General features: G+C 48.7%; 1 protein-coding gene across 2 annotated transcripts; it reads right to left on the bottom strand.

Annotated features, from left to right (window-relative positions):
- Positions 1-95: 95 nt before the first annotated feature.
- Positions 96-18118, bottom strand: ITGB7 (integrin subunit beta 7). Of its 2 annotated transcripts, none has more exons than XM_079775632.1 (14): positions 18076-18118; positions 9165-9368; positions 6700-6904; positions 6445-6615; positions 5522-5763; positions 4989-5147; positions 4610-4705; positions 4361-4450; positions 3173-3319; positions 2483-2676; positions 1902-2125; positions 1463-1682; positions 1153-1361; positions 96-829 (listed from the first exon to the last, which is right to left on the bottom strand). In XM_079775632.1, exons 2-14 carry the CDS (start codon positions 9363-9365, stop codon positions 501-503), a joined length of 2487 nt encoding a protein of 828 aa, XP_079631758.1. In that variant the 5' UTR covers positions 9366-9368; positions 18076-18118; the 3' UTR covers positions 96-500. The 2 variants fall into 2 exon arrangements, with proteins under 2 accessions (XP_079631758.1, XP_079631757.1); XM_079775631.1 differs by lacking the exon at positions 18076-18118 and having other exon boundaries at positions 96-422; positions 669-829; positions 9165-9802.
- Between the last annotated feature and the right edge of the window lie 458 nt (positions 18119-18576).

Here is an 18576-nt window from a genome sequence, read left to right on the forward strand (position 1 = left end):
ATATATATATATATATATATATATATATATATATATAGTATCCATTCTGATTAAGAGAAAAAAACGCCTGCAGAACAAGACAGAATGAGGTTAGATACCAGCATACACAGTGTTTGTTAAATTGATCTGTAATCTGAAGATTGTTTATTGTATTTGTGGGTGGGGTGACCCCCACTCCTTGAGGGGTGGGGAAGCAAGGTTGCAGCAGGAGGCCGGCCCTCTTGGGTGTCGAAGTAGGTGGCAGTTAGTCCCCCAGCAGGCTGCTGCCTGATAGCCCCATAGCCCCAATTCCCACCATCCTCCCAGCGAGAAGAACCCTGGAGTGAGTAGCCCTACCCTCTTCAGAGAAGAGGACTTTCTGGAGCTTGGAAGCGGGGGTTAATGGTGGTCGTGACGGCGCTTTTGTAGAGAGGATTTCTGTCCTGGAGGAAGAAGTTGGAAATGGTGAGGAAAAGTCCCAGGACTTCTCCTTTAGCTAATCCTAAGCGCCAACCTAGAACTTAGCCGGACCTTAAAGCCTGTAGACAGGCCACACACCTAGGTGAGGAGGGTGGGGCCTGGGGGGGAGGAGTCAGGGCTGGGGAGGAATGAGAAAGCTGGGGCAGAGGACCTAACCCACCGAGGAAAGCAAGTGAAAACCAGCCCAGTGGACTAGGAGGCAGCCTCACCTGCTTCCAGTTGGGCTGCTGCCGCTCCTTCTCAAAGCGATTGTATTCCCGGCGGTCATAGATCTCCACTGAGAGCCGGTAAGCCAGGACCAGCCCCAGTCCTACTGCCACAATGCCCCCCACACAGCCTAGCACAATGGCCTGGGTGTGGTCTGCTCCCTCTACGGGGTGAAACAGACAGAATTCTGAGCGGGTGGGACACAGAGATTGAGCAACAGTTGCCCAGAGTGTGTGCAGCCCCATCCAACCTCCCCAGCCTTCCCTGCCATTGAAAACAAAGGGAACTCAGCAGGTTTATGTTCAGTGCCCAGTTTTTTAGCCTTCTCCACTTGATCCATTACGTCCACTTTTGCCTGGATTCTCAGCTCTGCTTCAATCCCTAGTCTGGTTCCTCCGTCTTTACCTCCCAACCTGATTTCTGAGGCCCTACCCATCAAACTTCACGGCTCCATTTGGCATGTCCAAGGCATCCCTGTCCACTTACTCTCTTGGGGTCTCACGCTCAGCATGACCCTGCCTCCGGCTTCCTCCTCCACCAGGAAGAAGAACAGCTGGTTGTCCAGGGTCCTCCCTTTGCACCAGCCATCATCCAGCATAGGGGCCAAAGCCAGAGTCACGTTGGTATGGGCACAAGCCCTGCTGCAATTGGTGGCCAGGAGACCGGTCCCAAAGGCCCCACACTCTGCACAGTCCCTGTCCAATAGACACCAATAAGCTACTGACTGGGCAATGGTCACCCACGCCACATGGAGGAACGCAGGCAGGGGCTCCAAATGCAAGGCCTGAGGCCTCACCTGTGTCTCTCGCACGGTGTCTTGCAGCCCGGGCACTGGTCACATAGGGCACCGTAGTAGCCGTCCAAGCACTGGCAGCGGTTGCATTTGCAATGTCCATGCCCACTGCAGAACCTTCCCTCAGGACTGGCACAGCCATCCGTGTCCCCACTGCACTCGCACGCTCTGCCCGTGCGGTTGGCGTGACAGTGACACACTCCACATTGGCAGAGGCCAAAGCCTGGAGCAGAGTCACGCACAGGGTGACAAACATATTCCACACACACAATGGACATCACAGCCTAGACCTGACCTGCTCCTGTGCATCCAGTCCCCTCTCAGTATGCCAGAAGTGTGCCCCAACTCCTACACCAGAATCCCTTCGTGCCTTGAAGGTCCCAGAGCCTAAATACCCTTGGGAGAGCCACTCTGAGCCCTTCTGCCAAAGGTCCCCAGGTACCTCCACAGAGGATGCCCTCATGTCGCTCACAGCTGGCGTCATCACACTCGCACAGGCGCCCAGAGCTCTGTCCACTGCAGCTGCAGCGTCCACACTGGCATCGTCCTTTCCCGCTGCACAGGGGCCCTGTCCCATTGGGGCCCCGACACCCAGATTCCAGATCTGGGGAGGACAGCTCAGCCTCAGAGCACTCACAGAGTCGACCCAGGCGACCTGGGTTACAGCTGGGAGGTGAAAGAAAGGGAGAGAAAGGTGGGTCCGAGAGTTTGGCCATTCCTTTACCTGTCTTTCCCAGGATACTCTAAACCCAAGGTCTCACAAGAGCTGAGATAGATGGTGGCTGAAGAGATGTGGAATATAGTAAAGTACCAAGGAGTAGAAGAGCAGAGTGAGTCCTGGTGGAGGGGAGGTCTCAGCATGTCTGGGAAGCTTCAGGAGATAAAAATCAGGGTGCAGTCTAGGGATGTCTAGGAAAAACTTGTCTAGAGATGCCAGTGGAAGGATGGAAGGCAAAGGAGGAGGAATACAAGGGCTGTATTTGTGGGGAGCTACATAGGTGGAGGGAAGCTAGAGGCCCTCACCTGCACACCCCGCATTGTAGGTGCCCATGGCCGTCACTGCAGTGGGGAGCTCGGAGCTGGGTGTCATTGCAGTTGCAATCACACAGTGTGCGCAACTCCACAGTCAGCTCTTCTGAGAAGCCAAGAGCTCGGAACCTCAGAAAATGGGGCTCTGGGAGACAGCGGGTAGCTTGGAAAGTAACCAAAAAATTCACCTGCGGGCAGAATAGGCAGAAATCAGACTAAACTCATACATGCACCCCTGTGCACACAAGCACACACCCCAAACCTATTGATCATCCAGAACCCTACTCCTTAGTAAATTAAGGGACAGAGTCAATGCTAACACCCATCTCCTAGCAACATGCTTGAAGCTAATCATTAAACCCCTTCAGAAAGGCTGGATGGAGAACTACCTCAAGTTCTTGCATTGTTCTCTGTGCTTGCCCCCATTTTTTCCTGCCGGCCTCAATTTCCCACTCCCACCCTCACTTCCTTCATTCTGCCTATTTTTTTTAGATTGATTTTAGAGAGAAGGGAGAGAGAGAAACATTGGTTTGTTATTCCACTTATTCATGCATTCACTGGTTGATTTCTTGTATGTGCCCTGACCAGGGATCGAACCTGCAACCTTGGCATATCGGGGTCAATGCTCTAACCAACTGAGCTACCTGGCCAGGGCCCCTTCTACCTATTCCAAATGGCTCTCACCGTCTGGTTGATTCGGACATGGTTGCACTGGCCCCGGGCCCCAGGCTCACCAGCCCTCTTCTCATGACCCCCACACTGAGATTTGTAAGAGATGTGGACCCCCGGAGGGAGTGAAGAGTGTTCGAGGGTCACAGTGGATGACAGACTCTGTGGGAAGAGAATGAGTAACCACATGAAGGTGGACTCTGACCCCACCTCATGCCCTCGCCAGCTATTCCAAACTCTGCCGGAACCCGCCCTCAGCCCCCCTTAAGGCTCCTTCCATTCTGCCTAGTCTGGAGGCATTTCTGGAGGAGGGACCTGTGAGAACCTCGAGGGGAGTACAGGGGGATCCAGGGCCTCTAATAGCATTTCAGTGCAGCTGCAGCCAGGGCTTGCTGGGGCGCGAGCTGGCCAGGCGGGCTGGCCAGGCGGGCTGGCCAGGCACCGTAAACATGCAGCAGCTGTGTTTTCAAATCCCAAATCAGGACATATAACCTGTGTACATACAAGGTCTAAAGGGCAATTCTCCCAGACTTTGTCCTGGAAAATTTGATACTGGCTCAGGTTTTCTCACTGTGGTTTTAGGAAATGGTTCCTGTCATCAAGAAGCCTACAGTCTAGTTACAAAGATAAGAAGCAAGAATTTTTATGGTTCCTTCTACCTGTAAAACTATGTTTCCTGTGAAGAATATCTGAATTGTTTATAAGCTTAATGAAAGCAGGTTCCGGATATGACATTATTTATGTACAGATTGACTAGAGGACAAATCCCAGCCCCTCTATCTTTTATCTGAGTGACCTTGGGTAAGTCACTTAGCCTCCTTGTGTCTGTACCCCTCTCTATAAAATAGGGATGGTAATAGTTACCAAGCGGCAGGTTTTGTGAGGTTAAATGGGATAGCAATCTAAGTATGTGCACTTAGGAGTGTGCTTGGCATGTAATAAAAGCTCAATGAATATTACTTTCCTTCCTTGCTCAGAGCTGGGCTCCATTCTTTACACAAATCAGACACTTAGATTTATGAATGTAAGACTAAGTGAGTGAATGAACTATTAAGACAACCCTATGCAAGCAGCAGATAGGAGCTATGGTGGGTTACCCAAAAAGTAATTATTCCCTCTTAGTTCTGCCACCCCTCTGGAGGGCCCTTTCCCACCTTGCCCCAATGTCTGCCCTCACCATACCCCCCCCCCACAGCTCCTCACATTATAAGCGTCCATGATGAGCTGTACCACATTGCTGGAGTTCTCACTCAGCTCCCCCACTGCGGACTTAGGGATCAGCTTACTCAGCTCCTAAATTACGAGGAGTTGAGGGAAATGGTGGGTCACAACTCCAGAGAAACGGGCCTCTGGGGGTCTGGAAGGAGGGCATATGGGGGAGAGAAGAATGGGTCTTTGAGAGACTTGAGGAAGGTCCAGAGTGGGAGGGCCTGCCATTGGGACAGCTCTCACCTGGTAGACGGGCAGTGTGGCACTGGTGACAGCAAAAATGGGCTGGATGTTTGCTGCAGAGAGAGCCTGGGCTACCTGACCCACAGAGGGGTAGTCCTGGAGCAGGGAATGGGGACAAGGTGAGCACCGCAGGTCCTCCAAACACTCCAGGTACCCTCAGCCCAGGAAATCCAGGAACTGGGGTTCCACCAGCTAGAGGAGCCCTGGGGGCTTGGCAAGGGAGGGAGGGGCTAGGGAGTCTGAGCAGTGCGGGTGGAGCTGCTGGGGAAAACAGCTGGGTGGTGACCAGCAAGCAGAATGAAGCTGGGAGGATGGGGGTCCTAGGAAGAGAGGAGGTGGGGCTCAGATGGGGAGGGACATGGGACTAAGATGGACTCACAAACTCTGGGCTTCGACTATAGAGGCCATTGCTGTCCAAGTGGCAGTGCCCATCACTGGGCATGAAAATGCCACCCAACTTTCCATCCCCAGCTGTGTGGAACGTGTCATCTGAAGTGAACACCAGCAGCCGAGACACATTTCTCCAGCCAATCTGCTCCTAGGGTGGGGTAGGGGGTAGGCTGTGCACCTGGGCATGGCCCTTGAGCCACCCCAGCCAGCAATGTGAGCCAAGGATTTGGCCAGCCTCATTCTGAGTCAGTTTGTCTATACCCCTGCCCCCAGCTCCCTGCTTCTTTTCCCTAGACCCTAAGGCAGGGTTGCTGCTAGTGGAAGCATTCTTGTGAGTTAGAAAACATGCCTCTTCCTCAAGTTATTTTACTTCAGTTTACTAGGAAATTGTCAAAATAAATATGCAAACTACAGTGACACTGATACAGATGCTACCCTGTGGAACTGTGTACGCCACAACTATAGGTGGCAGTCTTGGCCCCAAACAGTCCTTCCGTTTCAGACCCCTGCCCACCTTCTCACCTGGCAGAGTGCAGCCTGTAGAATGGCATCAAAGCCACCTTCAGGTGAGTCCAGGTTGCCAGACACACTCTGGCGCCCCACCTCCCGCTCGAAGGCCTTAGCATCCCCTGTCAGGGATAGCACGTGATGAAAGCTGAAGGGGGGCTGGCAGCGCTCCAGTCGGGTGGGACAGGGATGGCGAAGCTTGGAGGGCACTGTGCTCACGAAGGGCAGTACCGTTTTGTCCACAAAGGAGCCAAAGCCTAGGGGGAGGGAGGAGGGATGAAAGCTGTGCCGGAAGTCTGGACAGCGGCAGCAGGATGGGAGGGCCACTGCTGAGGACTAGGAAGGGAGGAGCCCGGGGGGGTGGGGGGATCCTAGAGGAGCCAGGTGTTCCTAAAGGGCAGGGACCCAGTACCTGGCAGCGCAAAAGGCTGAATCCAACAGCTCAGGGAAGTGGGGGAAGGGAGGAGATGAAGAGGACACAATGGGGGGTCAGGCAAGGGTTTCCTGAAAGCTGAGCAAGAAGGTAGAGTGTAAGGTGTAGCAGCAGCATGAGGCCAAGGAGGAGATGGAGAAGGGAGAATAGGAGAGCACAGATGTGCAACCAGGGACAGGGGCATTGAGAGACCCAGGGCTGAGACAGGCATCAGGGCAGTAGCTGAGTTGGTAGGTCCCGGGCACTGCCTGAACACAGTCTCTCCAGACTCGGCCTCAGTTACACTTCCTGTAAAACGAATGGTGCTACTGGACAGTCTCTTAAGTCCCCTCCAGCTCTGACCTAGAAGATGGGTGTCTTTGGGGGAAGATGTCAGCAACCTGTGGCCTGTTCAAACGGGAAGAGGGCAGGTGGGGCCCTGGTGTGTCCAGGACGGTGGCAGAGGCGAAGGCAGCGGTTGAAGTTAGAGGCAGAGGCTGGCAGGTGGTGGGGCTGCGCTGCTCACCGATGCGCACAGACTGGGTGACCTCCTGCAGTCGCACCAGCAGGGCGTGCCCGAGCTGGCGCACGAACTCCAGGTCGTCCTGCATGGAGTAGCTCAGGTCCATAAGGTAGTACAGGTCCACAGGGTACCCCTCGGCACGGAGGAAGCGGACCTGCAGCTGCTGGGGCTCCCCTGGGGACAGGGCAGTGGGGGTCAGCGGGGCACGTTCAGATCCACACCCAGACTTGTGCCTCTGCCCTGCCCCAGCTCACTCACCGGGACGCAGCGTGACCCGCACCCGCTGCGGTGCCAGCTGAGTGGCCCCCTCACCGCCCCGGGAGCCCTGGCTGAGCGGCTGGTCCTGCAGCACCTCCTGCTGGCCGTGCGGCTCTTCCAGCTCCCCTGGGGGGCAACCGCGAGCCAGCAGCTCCTCACGCGAGGCGCAGCGCCGCTCCTCCGCCTCCCCTGACGCTGTGAAGTTCTGTACCGCAAGGGTAGATGGGTCAGGACCCTAATCCGCACCCCCACCAGCACCCCCATCGTCATCCCTAGGCCTGCTCCCAGCCTGAAATACAGCCACTTCTAACCCCTCCTCTCTCAGTCAACTCCTTGAGCCTCTGATTCCCTCCCCTCCCCTCCCCTTCCTTCCACAGCTGTCCTTGAACCCGGGGCCTTTCTTCCTTGTCAGAGCCCACTTCCTCCCTTATCTCGACTCCCCCCTTCCCCAGCCACCTACCCTTCCCCTCCCGCTAGAGCCGCAGACTTCCTGTTGAGAATCCCTGGGGCCTCACTTCCACAAGAGAAGGAGAGCCCTGCCTGCTAATCCAGCCTGTCCTGCTTGCTCAGGCGGAAATGGGAAGGGGACCAGGCTAAGACTCACAGTTCCTAGGAAGGGGAAAGGATAGGGGCAGAAGAGGAGACCCCATTGCCCCAATATGTCTGGTACCCCTGGGACTGGCTGGGAAGCCACAGAGGAAGGAAATGGTTAAAGTGGCTTCTCAGCTGGCCCGGGTGCCAGTCTCTGGTCTGGGGATTGGAGGAGGCAGCATACCCAACTGTCTCAAGAGCCCCACCTGGCACCTCTGCTCTCTGCCACCTGCAGACTGAGTCTTCCGGTCATCTCAGATTCATTGTGCACCTTTCTCCTGGGCCTGCTCAGCCTCTGTAGCTCCTAGTGAGTTTGCCTTCAAGTCTCATCTCATCTAACTCTCCATTTTTCTATGAGTGTTCTGCCTCACCCCTGTCTCAGGCACCCCTCATGCTTGCTACTCCATGAGCCCTGCCTCTTTAAGGCATAAACAAAGAACAGCCTAGCCCAGGTGTGGCTCAGTGGTTGAGCGTAGACCAGGAGGTCACAGTTTAATTCCCAGTCAGGGCACATACCTGGGTTGTGGGCTCGATCCCCAGTGTGTGGGGCATGCAGGAGGCAGCCAATCAATGATTCTTTCTCATCATTGACATTTCTATCTCTCTCTCCCTCTCCCTTCCTCTCTGAAATCAATAAAAAAAATAAAATAAATATATATATACATATATATATATATATATATATATATATATATATACACACACACACACACATTTTTAAAAAACACACAAAGAACAGCCTTGTTTGACCAGCCAGAGAGACACCCACGCCCCAGCATCCTTTTTGGCCACTGAGGTAATTCACTCACACCTTTCACCCAAACCCACAGGTTTCCAACTCCTTCCCTTCTACTTCCCCAGTCACAGGCTAATACATACCTAGGGACACATCCCTGGCACCCCCAACACCAACTCAGAGACCCAATCATATACTTTCTGCCATGGATTACCCCCCATTGTGATAGTATTTGAGATAGGGCCTCTGGGAAGAAATTAGGGTTAGATGAGGTTATGAGAGTAGAACACTCATGATGGAATTAGTGCCCTTATAAGAAGAATCCAGAGCTTGATCTGCAGCCCATCTGAAAGCCAGGAAGAGAGCTCTCACCAGGAACCAAATCTGCTGGCACCTAAGCCTTGGACTTTAAGCCTCCAGAACTGTGAGAAATAAATTCCTGTTGTTTAAGCCAACCAGTCAATGATATTTTGTTATGGCAGCCCGAGCTGACACTTTCTCACATGTGTACATGCACAATAGGTCCCTCTATCTATACACAAGCATGAGTCCCAATAGAATATACTTCCTCCAAATTCATAGTCACAAGTCTTGTCCGTGTGTGTGTGTGTGTGTGTGTGTGTGTATGACCTCTGAATGCATAATAATCTGGCCACTCTGTGTGTGTGTGTGTGTGTGTGTGTGTGTGTACACACACACACACATATATGTATATTAGAGGCCCGGTGCATGAATTCATGCATGGGTGGGGTCCGGCCAGCCTGGCCAGGGGGAGGGGACACGGGCAGTTGGCCGGCCTGCCTGCTGGTCGAACTCCTGGTCGAGGAGACAATTTGCATATTAGCCTTTTATTATATAGGATATACACTGAGTGGCCAGATTATATGCATTCAGAGATCATAATAATCTGGCCACTCAGTGTATATGTATACACATACAATATAGATATAAACTTGCATGCCCAGGAATCTTGCATGTTTATGCACACACACGCAACCACACACTAAAGTCCTATGTGCACAGACTCAGTCACATACAGGACTGCAGAGTGCACCCAGAAAAGTCACACATGTGCCCACACATATCCAGGCTGCACATACACCTATACATGGCTCAAAGGCCACAGGCCCATTTTTACCAGTTGCTTGCACCATGCACAGCTTGGATGTGAGAGGATGCACTTCTTGCAGGATGGGGCTGGCTGGCAGGATCCCGGCAGGGACAGATCAGGATCACCCCATTCTGTGGCCTCCCTTGGGGATGAGATCTTGGCGTCCAATTCACTCTTACTTCTGCTCAGAATCAGCAGGAAAACAAAAACCATTGACAAAGCCACCATGGTCTGAAATTGGATATAAAGGGAGACATGTCAATCATTAGGGCGGACCACCCTAAGTTCTCAGTCCTCTAAACTTAGCCTGTGGTTATCACTCTTAAAACTCTACCCCAACTCTTTATCTCCCCTCATAGTTTCACTTCCCTGTGTGGATTCAGCAGTTTCTTCAAAATGGCAAGAAGAAGCAAGTACTAGGTCATGACCCATCCCTCCTGTGTGCAGACTTCAAGAGGCCAAGGTGGGCCCTAGCCAGTTTGGCTCAGTGGATAGAATGTCAGCCTGCAGACTGAAGGGTCCCGGGGTTGATTCTGGTCAAGGGCATATGCCCTGGTTGCGGGCTCGATACCCAGTAGGGGGGCATGCAGGAGGCAGCCAATCAATGATTCTCTCTCATCACTGATGTTTCTCTCTCTCTCTCTCTCTCTCTCTCTCTCTCTCTCTCTCTCTCTCTCTCCCCTTTCCTCTCTGAAATCAATAAAAAATATATTTATTTTTTTAAAAAAGAGGCCAGCCCTAACCGGTTTGGCTCAGTGGATAGAGCATCAGCCTGCGGACTGAAGGGTCCCAGGTTCGATTCTGGTCAAGGGCATGTACCTTGGTTGCGGGCACAACCCCAGTAGGGAGTATGTAAGAGGCAGCTGAATCGATGTTTCTCTCTCATCGATGTTTCTAATTCTCTATCCCTCTCCCTTCCTCTTTGTAAAATATCAATAAAATATATTAAAAAAAAAAAGAGGCCAGGGTGGGCAAAATGGCCTAGCCAAGAGTCTGGGGACTGGGCCTGGAGGCACTAAGGTCTACATACAGGTCTGTTCACCAAGATTCCAAGTCATAGTGGAAATAGAACCAAAAGGGAAACAGACCAGATTCTGGTACTGCCTCAGTCACTCATTGGCTGTGTGGCAGGTCAGACTTGCTCTCTGGGCCTCATTCCACATCTGTAAAGTGACGGTGTTGAATAATCTGACAGCTCTTATAGCTTTTGTAATCTTGGATTCTATATAAGAGAAGAGTGCTAGAGGCTGTAAATAAGGGAGTGGGCGGGGAGTCAGGGAGTGGAATGATAAGAAATAAAGCTGGAGCAGATGAGAGAATATGTGAAAGGCACGAAAGGTTAGCTGTATTTGTTTAACATGGTAGCAGGAGGAATAAAGATTAGATCTTAAGAACTTTCTGGAGGTCTGGGATAGCACAGGAAGGAAGGACAAGGGGTGATAAAATTTTTTCTGTACTTTGCACAAAGGAAATCTAGAGTGGAGAAAGAGCCTGAAGGCCCGGCCAACATGGCTCAGTGGTTGAACGTTGACCTATGAACCAGGAGGTCAGGGCACATGCCCCGGTTGCGGGCTCAATCCCCAATATGGGGTATGCAGAAGGCAGCTGATCGATCAATGATTCTCTCTCATCATTGATGTTTCTAGCTCTCCCTCCATCTCCCTTCTCCAATTCAATAAAGATATTTAAGAGAAAGGGAACGAGAGCCTGAAGACAGGGTAATTTCTGGAATGACCTCTAGGGAATACCAGGTAAATTTCTGATTTTAAAAAACATATTAATGAAAATTTTGAATGGGCAACCCATTACCATGCTTCAAAAATAAAAAATAAAAAGCCCTAGCCAGTTTGGCTCAGTGGATTGAGTGTCAGCCTGCGGACTGAAGGGTCCTGGGTTCGATTCTAGCAATGGCACATGCCCGGGTTGCTGGCTCAATCCCAAGTAGGGGGTATGCAGGAGGCAGCCAATCAATGATTCTCTCTCATCATTGATATTTCTATCTCTCCCTCTCCCTCTCTGAAATCAATAAAAACATATTTAAAAATAAAAAAATCCCATTGGCCTTCTTTTTTTTTTTTTTTTACATAAACAGAAAAGCTGATTCAAAAATTCATATGGCATTGCATGAATAGCCAAAACAATCTTGAAAAAGAACAAAGTAGGAGGACTCACACTTCCCTTAGATCAGTGTGGTGCTGACATAAGGACAGGCATATAGATTCATGGAGTAGACTTGAGAGTCCAGAAGTAAATCCATCCATTTATGGCCAGTTGATTTTCAATAAATGTGCCAAACCATTCAACAAGGAGAAAATAGTATTCAACAAATGGTGCTGAGATAACTGGATATCCACATGTAAAATAATGAAGTTGGGCTCCTACCTCACAACATATACAAAAATTAACTGAAAATGAATCAAAGGCCTTAAAAAAGTGCTTAAACTATAAATCCTTAGGAGAAAACATAGGGGTAAATCTTCATGATTTTGGACTTGACAATAGATTCTTAGCTATCATATCAAAAACACAAGCTATTGCCGAAACCGGTTTGGCTCAGTGGATAGAGCGTCGGCCTGCGGACTCAAGGGTCCCAGGTTTGGTTCCGGTCAAGGGCATGTACCTTGGTTGCAGGCACATCCCCAGTAGGGGGTGTGCAAGAGGCAGCTGATGGATGTTTCTCTCTCATCGATGTTTCTGACTCTCTATCCCTCTCTCTTCCTCTCTGTAAAAAATCAATAAAAATAGCCGAAACCGGTTTGGCTCAGTGGATGGAGCGTCGGTCTGCGGACTGAAGGGTCCCAGGTTCGATTCCGGTCAAGGGCATGTGCATTGGTTGTGGGCACGTCCCCAGTGGGGGTGTGCAGGAGGCAGCTGGTCGATGTATCTCTCTCATCGATGTTTCTGGCTCTCTGTCCCTCTCCCTTTCTCTCTGTGAAAAATCAATAAAATATATTTTAAAAAAATCAATAAAAATATATTAAAAAACAAAAACAAAAAAAACCCACAAGCTATTTTTTTAAAAAGCACAAGCAACAAAAGAAAAAATAGATAAATTGCGCTTCATCAAAATTTAAAACTTTTGTGCATCAAAGGACACATTCAAGAGAGTGAAATGGAGAAACCAAGATGGCGGCATAGGTAAACACCTAAACTGCTGCCTCACACAACAATTTCAAAACTACAACTAAAAGACAAAACGGACATCATCCAGAATCACTGGAAGGCTGGCTGAGTGGAAATCTACAACTAGAAGGAAAGAGAAAAGCACATGGAGACTCACAGGAGCTGCAGAAGGCAGAGGTACGGAGGCACGCGCGCAGAGAGGGCTGGCAACTGAGTACACAGCTGGCTTTCTCAATCGGGAGGGAGACAAAAGCTCCCGACTGCTCTGAACTTCAGTTCCAGGTGAGACTCTGGGGACCCAGACTCATTTGGGGAGAAACTGGACTGTCTGGCCGTGGGCAAAACTCGAGGGCGGCTTTCTCTCAGAGGTGCTTGCAGCGATTATCGCGGAACACTGAGACCCAGGGGCCTCTTAGGGCAGGGCTGATGGGAAGCCATTGCTGTTTGCTCTGCCCCAAGACTCTGCCCCATCCAAGCTGAGCGCAGAGCCTTTTGCATATGAATGGCCTGTTCCTTTGAATTCTAAACTTACCTAACAAACTACAGCTGAGTCAGTGAAACCCAGAACATCCAAAAGAAGGCCCAAGGCCCCACAGCAGCTTGCATTGCTTCACAACTGGGCCTCATCTGGGCACCTCCAAAACCCAAAACAAAGAAGAGGAATCTGCAGATCTCTCCGTAGCTCCTGCTGGGTGGCCTCAGGCAGGGACTAAATTAGCACCTCCTTGGAGATCCAAGAGCCAGTGAGTGTACCCAGGGGTCAGAGTGGGACCATCCAGATTACAACTTCTCAGATCCATAAGGGACACACTCAGGGGGCAGACTCAGTGAGTGCCAAAGCCCCACTGAAGCAAGTCTTGTCTCATAAGGGTGTCTCCAGCACAGAAGTTCTCCCATTGTAGACACAGCTGTTCCTCACAAACAATTGGCCTGGAGGTCAATTCCTCCCAGTGATACCAACAACAATCAAGGCTTAACTACAACAAGACTGTGCACACAGCCCACAAAGGGGTGCATCAAGAGCGTCCACCTCAGGTAACTGGGGAGGCTGAGCCACTGGGCCCTATAGGACACCTAGCACACAAAGCCACTCTATCAACTCAGGGAAGCAGCCAAAATGCGGAGACAAAGAAACAGGTCACAAATGAAAGAAATGGAGGAAAGCAAATGACTGGATATAGAGTTCAAAACCACGGTTATAAGGTTTTTCAAGAATTTTCTAGAAAAGGCCAATAAATTTAGCAAGACCCTCGAGGATATGAAAAAGGACCAACTAGAAATTAAGCATACACTGACTGAAATAAAAAATAATATACAGAGATCCAATAGCAGACTAGAGGATCGCAAGAATCAAGTCAAAGATTTGAAATACAAAGAAGCAAAGAACACCCAACCAGAAAAGCAAAAAGAAAAAAGAATCCAAAAATATGAAGATAGTGTAAGGAGCCTCTGGGACAACTTCAAGCGTACCAACATCCGAATTATGGGGCTGCCAGAAGAAGAGAGAGAGCAAGATATTGAAAACCTATTTGAAGAAATAATGACCGAAAACTTCCCCTACCTGGTGAAAGAAATAGACTTACAAGTCCAGGAAGTGCAGAGAACCCCAAACAAAAGGAATCCAAAGAGGACCACACCAAGTCACATCATAATTAAAATGCCAAGAGCAAAAGACAAAGAGAGAATATTAAAAGCAGCAAGAGAAAAACAGCTAGTTACCTACAAGGGAGCACCCATACGATTGTCAGCTGATTTCTCAACAGAAACTATGCAGGCCAGACAGGAGTGGCAAGAAATATTCAAAGTGATGTATAGCAAGAACCTACAACCAAGATTACTCTACCCAGCAAAGCTATCATTCAGAATTGAAGGTCAGATAAAGAGCTTCACAGATAAGAAAAGCTAAAGGAAAAAAGAAAAGAAAAGCTAAAGGAGTTCATCACTGCCAAACCAGTATTATATGAAATGCTGAAAGGTATTCTTTAAGAAGAGGAAGAAGAAAAAGGTAAAGATAAAAATTATGAACAACAAATACATATCAGTCAACAAGTGAATCTAAAAATCAAGTGAATAAAAAATCTGATGAACAGAATAAACTGGTGAGTATAATAGAATCAGGGGCATAGAAAGGGAGTGGTCTGACAATTCTCCAGGGGAAGGGGTTATGGGGGGTGCAGGAAGAGACTGGACAAAAATCGTACACCTATGGATGAGGACTGGGGGTGGGGGGGAGGTAAGGGCAGAGGGTGGGGTGGGAACCGGGTGGAGGGGAGCTATGGGGGGAAAAAAGAGGAACAGTTGTAATAATCTGAACAATAAAGATTTATTTTTTTTAAAAAAAGTGAATGGGAGAAAATATTTGCAAACCATATATTTGATTAATAGCCAGAATATATAAAGAACTCTTACAGCTCAACAACAAAAAGACAACTCTATTTTAAAATGGGCAAAGGATCTGTAATACTTTCAACAATAAAGATAAATTTTTAAAAATAGTAAGTAGGACCATGGAAGAGAGTATCCTGATTACTTTGAAAGAAAATAAAAGAAAAAAATGGGCAAAGGATTTAAATAGATATTTCTATAAAGAAGATAGACAAATGGCCAACAAGCACATAAAAAGATGCTCAACACCAGTTGTCTGGGAAATTCAAATCAAAACCACAATGAGGCATCGCTTCATACTCTCTAGGATGGCTATGATAAATTAAAAAAAAAGGAAAATAAGTGTTGATGAGGATGTAGAGAAAATGGGACTTTTCCTTGTTAGTGGTGAGAACACTGTGGAAAACAGTTTGGTTATTCTTCTATAAGTTAAAGCATAGAATTACCCTATGACCTGACAATTTCACCCTTGGTGTATTCCTAAAGAATTGAAAACAGGTGTTCAAACAAAAACTTGTACTAGTACACACCAAAAAAAAGATGGGGGGAAAAACTTATACACAAATATTCATAGCAGTACTACTCAACAATAGCCAAAAGGTAGAAACAACCCAATGTCTATCAACTGATGAACAGGTAAACAAAATAGGTATACCCATACAATGAAATATTATTTGGCCATAAAAAGGAATGAAGTACTGACCATGCTGCAACACCAATGAACCTAGAAAACATTATGCTGAGTGAACAAAGCCAGTCACAAAAGACCACATAATGTATGATTCCACTTATGTGAAATAGCTTGAGTATGCCCGGCCGGCATACTCAGTGATTGAGCATCGACCTATGAAGCAGGAGGTCATGGTTCTATTCCCAGTCAGGGCACATGCCGCCGGGTTGTGGGCTCAATCTCCAGTGTGGTGTATGCAAGAGGCAGCTGATCAATGGTTCCCTCTCATCATTGATGTTTCTAGCTCTCCCTCTCCCTTCTTCTCTGAAATCAATACAAATATTTTAAAAAGAAAAAGTAGATTAGTGGTTCCCAGGTGTTGGGGAGGAGGGAAGGATGGGGAGTGACTGCTTAATAGACAGTTTCCATTTGAGGTGAAGAAAAAGTTCTGGAAGTAAATAGTGTTCATGGTTGCACATCATTATGAATGTACTTAATGCCACTGAATCATATACTTAAAAATGGTTAAAATGATAGATTTTATCTGTATTCTACCACCATAAAAAAGATCAAAGTTAAATAAGATACTGGGAAATCTCCCAGTCCTATCCCCCATCCACCCACTTCCACACCCACTTTAAATAAATAGCCATCATTTATTATTATCATTTGTTGCTTATAGTCTTTCTAGAGATTGTTTTATGCATATACAAACTAATGTAAACATATGTAGGGTGTCCCCAAAAATGTATACACACTGACTAATTATAAAGGCAATGTTTATTAAAAAATACATTTCATTTTCATAATTCAGCTATCAGCTGTTAAAGTATGTATACATTCTTTGGGGACATTCTGTATATATACTCTTCAAATGGTAGAATCAAATGATAGAATTCTACAAATGATAGAATACACAGTTTTGCATCTTACTTTTTTTTCTCCTTTAACTACTTTTCTTAGAGATCCTGCTACCCAAGAAAATAAAGAACTTCCTTGTTTATTTTTACAGGCATATACTTTTTCATTGCATAGATATATCATATTGTAGTTAGTCTCTTATGGTGGGTTTTTAAATTGCTTCTAATTGTTCACTATTGTAAGTAGTACTGCAGTGAAAATTCATATATGTTCATTTCACATGTGTGCAAGGGAATCTGTAGGATAAATCCCTGGAAGAGAATTTCTAATGTCAATAAATAGGTATCATTTGTAATATTGCTGAGTATTGCCAACATAACTGCCTTAAAGAATGTGCCAGTTTACATCCCCATCCGTGGTCTATGAGGAAGGCCAGCTAACTCTTTGTCATGAAGTATCTGCCTCCTCCTCAGCCTGGACCTAGACTCAAATTCTGATGCTCTGCAGAGTGTGGGGAAGGGTGGGGTTCTGAGTCATTGACCACCGTGGCCTGCTCCCCTCCACCTGTGACCTCAGGCGTAGAATGTATGTGTAACGGAGGCTCCACCCTCCGGAGAGAGGCCAGCCCAGTGTAACCTCAGCCTTGCTTGCTCTGCACGCCTGTGGTCAGGTAGACTGGAGATGCTGCAGTACAAAGCCCACTTTTGACTCATCTCTCATAGGTGGGGCCCCCATGGTACACTGGTTCCCGGATAGGACAACCCCAGAAACCTCAAGCCCAACTCATCTCCCCTAAAGGGGGCCCAAAGACTCCCTGGACAGCCCACTCCAATCCCCTTCTCCTAATTCCCCCTCCTCCTTGTTCTCCCCTCCTTATGGATACATGATCTGCCACTTCTCTTGATCTGCCTCACTCTCCTGTTCCTATTCCAAAATTTTATTACATTTCTGCTGCTTTTCTCTTCTCCACTTCTTCACAGTTCTTTGTGTTTGCTTCTTTTTCTCTCTGATCCTAACCATAGGATGGCAGAAGCTTCTACTTCAACCCCACTCTTTATACAAATGGAAACCTGAATCACAGAGTGGTAAGTGACTTACCCAAAGTCACACAGCACACTAGAGGCAGAACAGGGACTGAGACAGGTGCTTTCTTTCCCTCCAACCCAGGCACCATCAGTGTGGAAATGAGTGCCCTCCCCCCAAGTAGCCCCAATGGATTCTACCTAACCCCCTTTCTCTTTCCATGGGGGCGGGGTCTTCTTTAGTCTCCCTTCTCTCCCTCCATGGTTGTCTCATTTTCCTGGACTCAATTCTGACTCCAATACACACCCTACTGTTCCCCGAGCAGCTGAGAAACAGCAGCGTCCCAACCCATCCTGATCTTCCCAAGTCAGGCAGAACTCTGTGCTGTCCACTCGGAGTCACCAGGAGGAAAGAGAACCGAGCCACTGGGCCACAGTCGCCCAGGAGTGTGGGATCTGTGGCCAAGGTGCCACAGAGGGGGCCTGAGCTGAGCACCCCCCTACACCCTCCCACCCCCCACCGCGAGCTTATTAAGCAGCAGGGATGGCAGCTGGGGAGTAATATTGGGAGAACCTACCGTGGCACATGGCAGGCACTCAAATGATAGCACTCACACATTCCCTCACCTCCTTTTCCTCCCTCCAGCCCCATTCTTGGGAAACTGATGCAAGAGAGAGAGGTGGGGAGAAGGAGGGCTTGTGAAAGGGAGGAAGGAACAAGACAGGGGATCTTAGGAATGCAGGAAGGAGTTCAGAGCCTTGCTCAAGTTTCAGTGAATCCTGGGAGCCTTCAGGTCAGAACCCCTTCCAGGGAGGCTGGAACCAGGTGGGGCCTGGACCGGTACAGAGGCAGGAGGGCTGGTGCCCTGGTACTCACAGGTGCGAGCAGGGCAGCCTTTCCTCCAGCGGCAGCGGCAGTGGCAGCCTTTGTGTACTGATCTGGGAGGCTGAGGGGAGGAAGTGACACGCCCCGGGGTGGGGAGGACTTGGGGTGGTGGGGGTGACTGATCTAGAAAGTGGAGCAGATGGGGTGGAACTGGGTCAAGAGAGGTGATGATATAGGGATCTGGAAGATCACCTAATAGGTGCTGGGTGTATTCTGATGTTATAACTAATCCTCACAGGAGCCTCATGACATAGGTGTTAATACCTCCCCAGCCCCCCTAGTTTTACAGATGTAGAGGCTTAGAAGTGAAAAATGAAAACTGTCCAAGGTCATGTTGCTAGTAACTGGCTGATCTGGGATTGCCTCCAGGGTTGATGATCTCTTCACTCCCTTGTATATACAGGAACATGATAGGAAGGAATATGGAGGCAGTAAGTACTGTAGAGAGGGGGAAATTGGTCACTATGGTTCATTTTGAAAACCCCGTGCCCA

This window comes from Cnephaeus nilssonii (assembly GCF_951640355.1).
Source record: "Cnephaeus nilssonii genome assembly, chromosome: 6".
Taxonomy (NCBI): Eukaryota; Metazoa; Chordata; class Mammalia; order Chiroptera; family Vespertilionidae; genus Cnephaeus; species Cnephaeus nilssonii.

Coding starts and splice junctions, on each gene's coding strand:
- ITGB7 (XM_079775632.1), bottom strand. CDS start 9,365: ATGGTGGCTTTGTCAATGGTTTTTGTTTTCCTGCTGATTCTGAGCAGA. Junction 3,320..4,360: donor TCATCATGGACGCTTATAAT/GTGAGGAGCTGT, acceptor CTCTTCCCACAG/AGTCTGTCATCCACTGTGAC. Junction 830..1,152: donor GAGCGTGAGACCCCAAGAGA/GTAAGTGGACAG, acceptor TTCACCCCGTAG/AGGGAGCAGACCACACCCAG.